This window comes from Colobus angolensis, unplaced genomic scaffold, assembly GCF_000951035.1.
Source record: "Colobus angolensis palliatus isolate OR3802 unplaced genomic scaffold, Cang.pa_1.0 Scaffold60, whole genome shotgun sequence".
Taxonomy (NCBI): Eukaryota; Metazoa; Chordata; class Mammalia; order Primates; family Cercopithecidae; genus Colobus; species Colobus angolensis.
Genome location: NW_012119599.1, coordinates 812,816 through 824,137, shown reverse-complemented (window position 1 = coordinate 824,137; position 11,322 = coordinate 812,816). Strand labels below are relative to the sequence as shown.

Sequence of the window (11,322 nt, the reverse complement as noted above, 5' to 3'; positions counted from 1 at the left end):
GGGAAGGAAGGAAGGGATTTATAATAGGTTGCCCTGTGGATGGAGTGAGAGGAAGCGCTGCTCACCCCTGGAGGAGTTGGCTGCTGTTGTCCTCATGGGAGGCTCAGGCCTCACCTACCGCGCCCCTCTCCAAGTGTGGATTTTTTGTTTTAACACAGAGGGAGAGTGGGAAAGGGGAACTGGGACCGGCAGTGCAGTGGGGCTGGGTGGGGGGAGTTCCCACTCACCCTCCCCCACCCTAAACGCCTACTCACTTCCTTCCATGCTAGTCAGCTCACCCCTGAGCACCCTCCATCCTGGGCCTCTCTGAGGGCAAGGAGTGGTTATGAGAAGCGAGTGGGATGGCAGGCTGGAAATCACCCCGGCAGGGCCCAGGGTGGAGCAGAGGCTTGTCCGTGTCCTTCACACCAGGCAATCAGTGCTGCTGAATTTCAGGGGGAGGTTGAGGGTTTTCTGGTTTTTGTTTTTGAGACAGAGTGTCACTCTGTCACCCAGTGGCACGATCTCAGCTCACTGCAGCCTCAACCTCCCATGCTCAAGTGATCCTCTTGTCTCAACCTCCCTGGGAGCTGGGACTACAGGTGTGCACCACCACACCCAGCTAATGTTTAAAATTTTTTTGTAAAGACAAGTTATCGATATATTGCCCAGGCTGGTCTCAAACTCCTGGGCTCAAATGATCCTCCACCTGAACCTCCCAAAATGCTGGGATTACAGGCATGTGCTATGGTGCCCAGTCAAGTATCTGTTGAATGAATGAATGAATGAATGAATGAATGAATGAATGAATGAAAGAAATCTTTGTGAGGGCTCCAAGGACACATAACATGAGGTCTGGCTCTGTAAGGAGGCATTTATTTATTCAGGACCCTGGGGACAGGCACAGGACTTAGGTTTTTGTTCTGGGGCAGTCCCCGGGATCCCCAGCCCCTACTCTTCATCTGCCAGCTTCTCCATCTGTCTCCCCGCCACCTGCACCCTCACAGTTCTCATCTCGCAGCCCATCAAGCTAGGTGGAAGGTCTCAGGCCCTTTTTGTACCAAGCCCATGTCCTGCATTGTCACCCACGATGCAGCAGCCTCCCCTTCCTCCCATTGCCCCTTTGGGATGCCAGGGCTCCCAAGCCTGGTGGGGGACCAGCGGCAAGGGAAGGCAGGGAGCTTTTCCAAGAACCCTGATTTTTGTGGAGCAGAGAGGAGCTGGCTCTTGGAGTGGCTTGGTAGAGGGGAGGGCCGTCCCCTGGGGACTTGGGGTGGGCAGCTGGTCCCCCTGAGTGGACGCAGATTGGAGCCAGCACCCAGACCAGGGCAGACCTGAGTGTACAGAAGCCACTGGGAACTTCTCCGCCTGCTAAATATTTAGACAGTGAGATGGATGGGGAATCCAGGGCCAGAGCAGGTCGGCCAGGCCACTGGCTATTTTGAGAGAACCATTCTTTCTGCGCTCCAGGATAAATGTTTCCTCTGTCCCGCACTCTCTTCTCAGAGCCAGCAGCGGCTACCCTGCGCAGGAGAAACAGCAGCCAATCGGCCCCAGAATTTGGGGGCCGAGGTTCCAGCATCCACAGCCATCAGCCATGTCCCTGATTTTCTGGTTCCTGTCCCTCGAAGACAGGGATCACAGGGTCAGCTCCAAATGTCAGCAGAGGGAACAGGCAACATTGGCTTCTGCTTTGGACGACGCTCCCACGGTGCTGCCGCCAGACTGCTGTGTGAGAGGCAAGGGCGCCACCTGCCCCTCGCCCCAAGCCGACAAAGGCACCCAGCTCCCCTCCTTTCCCACAGGAGCAGAGGGGGCCCTTGGGTCCCTCCTCCCTGAGGTGAGCTGGGAAAGGGGTGTCTGCGAGTCGCCGTGGGCAGGCCCAAGGCACAGGCAGCAGACCCAGAGCTTGAGTCGCTGGAAAACAGCCTTGCGGAAAAGGATGAAGACCCAGGGGTCCAGGATGGGGTTGAAGGCGTAGAAGCGGAAGGCAAGGAGGTCCCCCATCTCACTGCTGCTGTCAGGGGCGACGGCCTGGGTGAAGCAGCGGATCTGAGGGCAGGGTGAGGGCGTCAAGAAGCACCCAGGAGTCCTCAGCCTCCCCAGCCTGGCTCCCTCCTCCCACTCGCTTACCAGGGATGAGGTAAGGGTGGAATGTCAGAGGGGAAGGAGAGAAGATAAAAACTAAGTAACAAATGCATCTGGGGAACACTGGGAGAGAAAGTCCCGGGAAATTGCCAGAGATGCCTAAGGAGAGAGGAATGGGGGCCAGGTATATGGGTCCCCCCAACCTTAGAAGCTGGAAGGACCCCCAGGCTCCACAGATTTTTGAGTATAACATCCCTGCAAGAAGGTGACGCCGCCCAGCTGGGCCCCCTGAAACTGCCGCAGAGCTGTGGTGGTGCCTGTGTGTATCTGTCCACAGCATCTGAGTCTTTGAGTCAGGGTAACCCCCAAAAAAGATTTAAGGACCTCCCCCAATCCAGCCTGGCCTCTTGCATTTTACAGAAACAGAAACTGAGGCTCAGAAGAAAGGTGGCACGACCAGGTGTCACAGACACTGAGTAGGTACCGGGGTCTGCACCACTCCCACTGGGGAAGGGCAGGACGGGAGTCCCCGCAGAAAACCGAGGTGCGGAGGCAAGGGTGGGGCCTGCTCCAAGGCAGAGGGGAGCCAGGTGAGTGGGAGATCAGGCTCTACAATCGAAGGACCCAGGACCAAGACCAGGCTCTGTGTGACTGTGGGCGAGAGACACTGCCCCTCATCTGTAAAAACGGGGATGAGAGAGAACGTTCTCTTGGTTTCCTGCCAAATGCTGTGGAATGGGTGGCTGTGACCATTTTGAAAATTATCTTAGGAAGTATTTGTAAGCCACTAAGTACGAGGCAGGCATAGAGAAGCGCTCAATGAGTGGTGGCCTTTCATTACAGGGGTAGGGGAAGGATGGGGGATGCATCTTATTATGGGGGGTTCAGGATGCCTAAGCTGGGAGATAAGGTGTCAGAAGAAGTCAGATGCAGAAAGACTTCTCCAGAAAGCCAGGATCTGTCTGGCTGGGGACCAAGCCTCTGTCTGATTTGTTTTTGTTTTCTTTGTTTTTGTTTTGGTCTTGCTCTGTCAGCTAGGCTGGGATGTAGTGGTGTAATCACAGTTCACTGCAGCCTCGACCTCCCAGGCTGGAGCAATCCTCCCACCTCAGCCTCCCAAGTAGCTGAGACCACAGGCACAGGCCATCATGCCAGGCTAATTTTTAAATGTTTCATAGAGATGGGGTTTCACCATGTTGCCCGGGCTGGTCTCAAACCTCTGAGCTCAAGTGATCCTCCTGCCTCGCCTTTCTTTTTCCTTCTTTCTTTCTTTCTTTCTTTATTTATTTTTGAGATGGAGTCTCACTCTGTCACCCAGGCTGGAGTGCAGTGGCACGATCTCAGCTCATTGCAACCTCCGCCTCCCGGGTCCAAGCGATTCTCGATTCTCCTGCCTCAGCCTCCCAAGTAGCTGGGACTTCAGGCACGTGCCACTACACCCGGCTACTTTTTATTTATGTATTTGTTGTATTTTTAGTAGAGACAGGGTTTCATCATTTTGGCCAGACTGGTCTCGAACTCCTGATCTCAAGTGATTCGCCCGACTCGGCCTCCCAAAGTGCTGGGATTACAGGCGTGAGCCACCGCATCCGGTCCTGCCTCGGCCTTTCTAAATGCTGGGATTACAGGCGTGAGCCACCAAGCCCACGATGTCTGACTTCTTTTGAGCCTCAGTCTCCCCATCTGTGACATGGGCACAACCCACAGAGCTGCCCTCTTCCTCTCCCCACTCCCCCCCAGCTCCGGAGGGGACTCACCGTGAGAGGCAGGGAGCACACGGCCATGACCCCCGTCATGAGGGCCAGCAGGATCAGGTGGTCCACCTCGTCCTCTCCGGTGCGCGGGCGTGGACCCACCGAGCCCTGGTGGCGCTTCTGCTGGCGGTACATGCGGCAGAGGCTGAGGGTGACCGAGCCGTTGCACAGGAAGATGGCAGCCACCAGCAGGGCCACCAGGCCGGCGTAGGCCAGCGAGAAGGCGGCGCCGCCCGGGTGGGCCCAGCGCATGCGGAGGAAGCACCAGCTACCGGGGCAGTACTGCTGGTGTTGGCCCAGGCCCAGCAGGGGCAGCGCGCAGAAGAGGACACAGAAGGCGTAGATGGCTGGCAGCGCCAGGCGGGCGCAGCGGGGCCCGTCCAGTTGCGCGTAGAGGTAGGGGTGGCTCAGCGCCAGGCAGCGCTCCACGGCCATGGCGAAGAGGATGAGCATGGACGCCAGGCCGAAGAAGGTCATGGCGAAGGCAAAGGCATCGCACAGCGCGGGGCCGCCCCGGGCCAGGCCCAGCAGGGAGCTGTTGCGCGCATAGGCCACGAACACGGCCGGGCTTAGGAAGCTGGTGCCCAGCAGGTCGGTGGCTGCCAGCCCGGTGACCAGCACCGCGAAGGCCGAGGGGCGCGCCGGTCGCCGCGTGTTCAGGATGCCCAGGGCCAGCCCGTTGCCCACCACGCCGGCCACGAACATCAAGGTGCTGGTGGCCGGCCCCACCGAGCCCCGCACGTAGGTGAGGTTCCTGCACGAATCTGCCATCCCAGGTCTGGGCTGGAGGGTTCCCAAGGTGGAAGGTGGGGGGTCAGAGGGAGCCAAGGCTACCCCCACCACCCAGCCCACTCATATGTCCCTACTGGCCAGTCCTTTTGGTAGCTGGGGCCTCCCAGTCAACCCCTAGTTCTCCTGTGTATGTGTATGTAGTCCTCTCGCCTCTGGCTTCTCCAGTATCTCTCTCTCTCTCTGTCTCTCCCCGCCCTCCTATTTCTCTTTCTTTCTTTTCTTTTGAGAGTGAGTCTCACTCTGTTGTCTAGGATGGAGTGCAATGGCATGATCTTGGCTCACTGCAACCTCCACCTCCTGCGTTCAAGCGATTCTCCTGCCCCAGCCTCTGGAGTAGATGAGATTACAGGCGCCCACTACCACGCCCAGCTAATTTTTGTACTTTTAGTAAAGATCGGGTTCCACCATGTTGATCAGGCTGGTCTCGAACTCCTGACCTCAGGTGATCTATCCACCTCGGCTTCCCAAAGTGTTGGGATTACAGGCGTGAACCACCATGGCTGGCACCCCCCCACCTTCTATTTCTTTCCTTCTCTAGCTCTGTTTCTGCCATTAAAGAGACAGAGAACATCCGGGCATTGCCAGTTCTTTCCTTCTCTGTCTCTCGATCTCTTGCTGTTATCTCCCAGTCTCCGTCCCCTCCCTTGTCCTTGTCCTTCCCGTACCTTTCTCCCTCTAACCCCACACCCTCTACCCACTCCTGCTCTGTGTTGCTGCTTCCCCAGCCTCTCACCGCACCTCTCCAGTCTTGCCCAGGCTCTCCTGTCCCGCGCGTCTGTCCCTCCACTTGCTCTGCTCCGTGTGTCTCTCGCTGCCTGTGTCGCGGTCTGTGTGTCAGCTTCTCCTTCCCTCCTCCCTCCTTCCCTCCCTCCCTCCCACCCTCCTGAGCTTGCCTGCTCACCCCAGCTTTTTCATTTCCTCTCTCTGCCCCGCCCTCCCTCACTGTTCTCCAGAGGCCCCCCTGGCACACTCCCCATTCCCCATCCACCCGCCCAACCCAGGACATCCATCTCCCATCGCTGCCTCCACTCTCCTCCCCACATCCTCTCTTGGTTCCCATCACTGAGCCACCTGCCACCTCCCCACACACAGGACTCCTCCCTCCCCCAGTGTCTCCCTCTCTGGCCTGGGTGGGAAATTCCTGAGTCACCATCACTTAGGCTTGGAGCCTCCTGGGGTAGTAGGGGGCCTCTAGGAGGGACCTGAAGGGCACAGTTGACCGGGCTTCAATGGGGTGGCCTTGGCCTGGGCTGTCTCAGGGTGGCCTCTGGGATCTATTCTGGGCTCCAGGCCCTGGGGCTTAGGACATTGCCCAGGGATTGAGAAATGACCAGGAAATTCCTCTCTGATGTGGTGTTTTCCAGACACCACTGAGAGTTCTAGTCCCTGGACAAAATTCACTCCTTCCAGAAAGCTGAGGAAGGAGGCTTGGCCAGAGAAAGACATGCCGGTCCCTGGAGCCTGTCCCTGGGCACCCAGCTCACCCTGCAGAGACCTGAGAAGGAAGCGTGAAGGGGCATATTTGGTGTCCAGTTGTCAGGAACAGGCCTGGGCGACTTCCACGGCCCATCACGGAAGGGTAGCACTGGGCCACCCTCTGACTTCTCGCACAGCACCCCTAGGCCCCTGGTGACCTTGACCTTCAGGAATCATATTTTGATCACAGGAAGCTGTCCACAACTCTAACATTGCTGCCATGTGTCCCCCAACCTCCCCAAACACAGCCAAGCCACCGCCGCTGCAGCCTCGGGCCAGTGTGACAGACCCACGTGCTCCCACTGCCCGCACAGCGTTCGCGAGTCTCCCTTCCCACGGAGTCCGTGGCTTCCCAGGCAGCCTCCCAGCCCAAAAGGGCCAGATAAAACCTCGAAGGCCCTCTCTGAGCCCCAGACTTCCTGTTTCCATATGACCACCTTTTTCCTTGCTGCATGATGGACCCAGGCGAGGAGAGGGAGCTGGTAGACTTCAGCCTCCTCCTCTGTGCGTGAGGTAACATGGGCCTCACGGGCCGGGTGGCTGCCCTCAGCCTGCAGCACATCCCAGATCGGTCTTTGTAACAAGGAGAGAGCCTGTGCAGATGTCTCATGTCCAAGGCCAGGAGGGATGAGTTCAACCCAAGGACTGGACTGTGGGCAGCTGCAGTCTTGCCTTCTCTGTACCCTGGCGTGTGACCACAACCCCTTTACCCCTTCCCCCCATCTCCCTATCACCCATGCCCAGCTGGCACCCACAGCTTCCAGCAGGATGATTGCCCAAGTTCCAGCCCTACCGTGGCTCCCTAAGGGACCCCACAGCCCTGCTCTGGGGGTGCCTGTGCATGTGGGCTCCAGGTGCTGCCACGTGGTCCCGCCTCAGGCTGTCTGGTCCCCAGGCAGACCAGAGGGAACTCAGGAAGTTATATCGTATTAATGAAGGATGATGCCTGGCAGGCGTGTGCCTTGTGTCACCCGGGTGGCGTCTGGTTCCCGGAGCCTCCCTCTCTCTCGCTTCCTGCTACAAGGACGGTTAACATTCAGGAAGTCCCCTCTGCTCCCATGCCCAGTGGGACTGCGGTCAAACCCCCGGTCCCTTCCAGGCCTCGGTTTCTTTTTTGTTGTTGTTTTTCTTTTTGCTTGTTTGTTTGTTTTTGATTTGAGATGGAGTCTTGCTCTGTCGCCTAGGCTGGAGTACAGTGGCATGATCTCAGCTCACTGCAACCTCCACCTCCCGGGTTCAAGCGATTCTCGTGCCTCAGCCTCCCGAGTAGCTGAGATTACAGGCACGTGCCCCTGCGCTCAATTTTTATATTTTTATAGAGGCGAGGTTGCACCATGTTGGCCAGGCTGGTCGTGAACTCCTGACCTTAAGTGATCGGCCTGCCTTGGCCTCCCATAGTGCTGGGATTACAGGCATGAACCACCACGCCTGGTTGTTTGTTTTTGAGACGGGGTCTTGCTCTGTCACCCAGGCTGGAGTGTAGTGCTGCAATCTCAGTTCACTGCAACCTCCACCTCCGGGGTTCAAGCAGTCCTCCCACCTCAGCCTCCTGAGTAGCTGGGACTACAGGCACCCACTGCCACGCCCAGCTAATTTTTGTATTTTTGTAAAGACAGGGTTTCACTATGTCACCCAGGCTGGTCTCAAACTCCAGGACTCAAGTGATCTCCCTACCTCGGCTTCCCAAAGTGCTGGGATTATAGGCCACCACGCCTGGCCTCAGGCCTCAGTTTCCCCGCTGATGCCACTAGGAGCCAGGAGTCCCCGGCAACCCCAGCATCGGTTCTGTGTTCCTGCATCAGGAGCAGGTAGGGGTGGCAGTGACTGTGCCTCCCTCCTAATGAGGGGTCTGAGTTCCCCAGAGTCCGTACTGGCGTCAGACATGCCTCAGTCACCTTCCCCTGAACCCCAGCCTCCTGCCTGGCTCTGGCCCCAGCTAACCGGGCCAAGCCCACAGCAGTGTCCACAAGGGGGTTCTGCTCCCCGGCCAGGTGCCTTGGGGTGAGGAATCATCCACATTGCGTTGTGCCAGGGGCGGCTTCCAGGGTGGGCGGAGCTACGGAAGGAGTCAGCAGCCCTCCTCTCGCCCTCTCTCCACCCATGGCCAGGAAGAGAACCAGGCCTCCCTGGGGAGGACCCCGAGGCAGCAGGGAAAAAGAGGACGGACAGCTCAGAGACCGCTGAGATTAGGGACGGACCAAGTGACACACAGCACCCGGGAGGGGAGAGAGATCGAGGCGAATGTGCTGGGGACTGTGGGTGTGTAACCGGATTGTGACTCTGTGTAGGGTTAGTGCGGCCCACGTGACCTAAGTGAGCATTTTTCTCAGCATTGTGATTGTGTTTGTGTGTGTGAGTATTGTGTGTATGTGTGTATTGTGAGCTCGTGGGACTCTGTGCGTGCACATGGGCACACAGCTATGTTGTAGTTTTGTTTTGTTTCTGAGACGGAGTCTCGCTGTGTTGCCCAGGCTGGAGTGCAGTGGTGCGATCTCGGCTCACCACAACCTCCACCTCCAGGGTTCAAGTGATTCTTCTGCCTCAGCCTCCCAAGTAGCTGGGATTGCAGGTACTCGCCACCACGCCCAGCTAATTTTTGCATTTTAGTGGAGATGGGATTTCACCATGTTGGCCAGGCTGGTCTCGAACTCCTGATCTCAGGTGATCTGCCTGCCTCAGCCTCCCAAAATTCTGGGATTAGAGGCATGAGCCACCATGTGTGACCTAATTTTTTTGAGACAGGGTTTCACTCTGTCACCCAGGCTGGAGTGCAGTGGCGAGATCTCAGCTTGCTGCAACCTCCACCCCCCAGGCTCAAGCGGTGCTCCTGCCTCAGCCTCCTGAGTAGCTGGGACTTCAGGTGCCCGCCACCATGCCTGACTAATTTTTGTATTTTTAGTAGAGACAGAGTTTCGCCATGTTGACCAGGCTGGTCTCGAACTCATGACCTCAAGTGATCCCCCCCACCTCAGCCTCACAAAGTACTGGGATTACAAGCTTGACCCACCACACCCAGCCCAGGCCTGCATCTGGAAGTGCCACAGACTTAAGATCCTGGCTTGCCCTGGGCCTGACCCTCTCCGGACTCCCTGGTTTCCGTCTTCCTGGCACTGGCCCTGGGAGGAGGCGGGCCTTATCTCATGTTCTGCACACACTCACCACCAGCTGCTCATGCCTGCCAGGCCTGCCATCGGCCTGCTGTGCCCTCTCACTGCTTTGAGAAACTGCTGCGTGTCCCAGACCTGTCTCGCCTTGACTCGTTCCAGCATCCAGAGCCAGAGGCCTCCTTTCTCTAACCACTCACTGCCCTCCACCGCAAACAGGCCCTGGCCTACCTTCTTGTGGCTGCATCTCACCTTGCTCCAGGGGACATAACCCAGTCTCCTGCCTCTGAATGGGCCATGCCCCTCACCTGGGGATCCCCTCATTTCCCAGTCTTCAAGGCCTCCTTGTCACCCCCTGAGCCTCTCCAGAGTGGTGGTCCATCCGATCCTCCCATTCCAGTCTCAAACCCCAGCTGGTTACCTTTCCATGCCTATTTTTCTTTCTTTCTTTTTGAGATGAAGTCTTGCTCTGTCCTCAGGATGGAGTGCACTGGCACAATCTCGGCTCACTGCAACCTCTGCCTCCTGGGTTCAAACGATTCTCGTGCCTCACTGTCCCGAGTAGCTGGGATTACAGGTGCGTGCCACCATGCCCAGCTAATTTTTGTATTTTTAGTAGAGACAGGGTTTCACCATGTTGGCCAGGCTGGTCTTGAACTCCTGACCTCAAATGATCCGCCTGCCTTGGCCTTCCAAAGTGCTGGGATTACAGGCATGAGCCACTGCGCCGGGCCCCAGGCCTGTTTTCTTTGTCTGTAAAATGGGGATAAAGAGTCACCTTGAGGGCTATTATGAGCATTGAGCAAGATGGGACTGTTGAACCGTTCCCCTAGGAAGTGATGGCCAAGACTGCAGCTCCTGCTGGCTCTGAGCTTTCCCTCCCCTGCCCTACCCCTTCAGCCAGGCCATGTGCTACTCTGAGCGCCTGGGTTGAGGTGCAGTTTGCGATGGGGGTGCAGAGGGAAGACAGCCTGGAATAGGGCAGCTGAGAGCCCTTGGGGTCTGGAGGAACAAGCACCTCGCCCTGCAGCCACCTCTACCTCTTGGCCTGTCTCTGACCCCAGCCTGGGCCTGGCCCCAGAGCTGACTTCACCTCTGGGGGTGGCAGGAAGCAGCAGCTGGTGACCAGAAGCTGGTGCTGCTACGAGGCGGTAAATCTAATAAGATTAATTGGATCTGTTCTCGGGGAGGCTGGGCACACGGGGGCCTGCCCCGTCCCTTCTGGATTGTGACTCCTGGCTTCTCCTTTCCCCCAGCCCCAGTTCCCCATCCTCCTCCTCCTCCAGAAAGACATCTCCTGCTGGTCCCCTATGTGCCCCACTCCCACCAGCCCTCCCTTCCCCCATCCCAGGTCCCATTCAACCGCTTCCATCTCCATAGTTTCTGTCCCCCAAGACCAGGGATGTGAAGGAGGAAGGGTTTGCACTACGCAGCTCCGAGATTCCACGGCTCGAAGGATCTACCTCCCAAGAGCCTAGGCTCAGGAACTCCTTACACTTCTCCTGATATGCCGGGCTCTGGAATCCTAGTGCGCAGGACCCCAGGATTTTGGTCCCTTGAAAGATGCTGGAATTCTAGCCCTCAGAGGTCCTGGGATCCTAGATTCCTTTGCATTTCAGGTTCTGAGCTGTAAGGATGCAGGATCCGTGAATTCTGGAATCCTTCTAGCTCCTTCTTGCCCAGCTTCTCTCCCTGCTCCTCCTCCACACCCTAGCTCATCTCTGGCTCACTCTCTGTCCCCCGTCTCCCCCGGGGCTCCCACAGACATGATGCAACCAGGCCCGAGCCAAGCAGGCTCAGCGGTGGGAAGCAGGAGGGAGATGTAATTACAGATGCTCCTGCCTGGATCCTACAGGAGACTCAGACTAGGCACCCGGGGGACCCTAATCCAATGTGAATAATGGAGCAGACTTGTGCACATTCCCCCTGTGGAGGGGAGGCCCAGCAAGCCACCTCCAGCCAGACCCAGGGTCCAGCCTCCAACCAGCCCTAAGCTGGGGAGCCTGAGTATTAGACAAGATAAGAGGAGATGAGGGAGAGGAGAGGGAGTGATCCTCAGGCCCTTGGGCCAACCGGATAAAATAATTGGCCAAACCCAGAGCTTCCCTGGCCTGCATTCTCCCCATTTT

General features: G+C 57.6%; 1 protein-coding gene across 1 annotated transcript; it reads right to left on the bottom strand.

Annotated features, from left to right (window-relative positions):
* Positions 1 to 836: 836 nt before the first annotated feature.
* On the bottom strand, positions 837 to 5,473 carry PTGIR (prostaglandin I2 (prostacyclin) receptor (IP)). Its single transcript, XM_011962945.1, has 3 exons — positions 5,352 to 5,473; positions 3,825 to 4,604; positions 837 to 2,031 (listed from the first exon to the last, which is right to left on the bottom strand). Exons 2-3 carry the CDS (start codon positions 4,590 to 4,592, stop codon positions 1,639 to 1,641), a joined length of 1,161 nt encoding a protein of 386 aa, XP_011818335.1. The 5' UTR covers positions 4,593 to 4,604; positions 5,352 to 5,473; the 3' UTR covers positions 837 to 1,638.
* Positions 5,474 to 11,322: the final 5,849 nt, after the last annotated feature.

Bases quoted from the DNA above. Each gene is read 5' to 3' on its own strand.
- PTGIR (XM_011962945.1), bottom strand. From the start codon at position 4,592: ATGGCAGATTCGTGCAGGAACCTCACCTACGTGCGGGGCTCGGTGGGG. The intron at 2,032-3,824 runs GTGAGTCCCCTC...CCCTGCCCTCAG, and splicing joins TGTGCTCCCTGCCTCTCACG to ATCCGCTGCTTCACCCAGGC.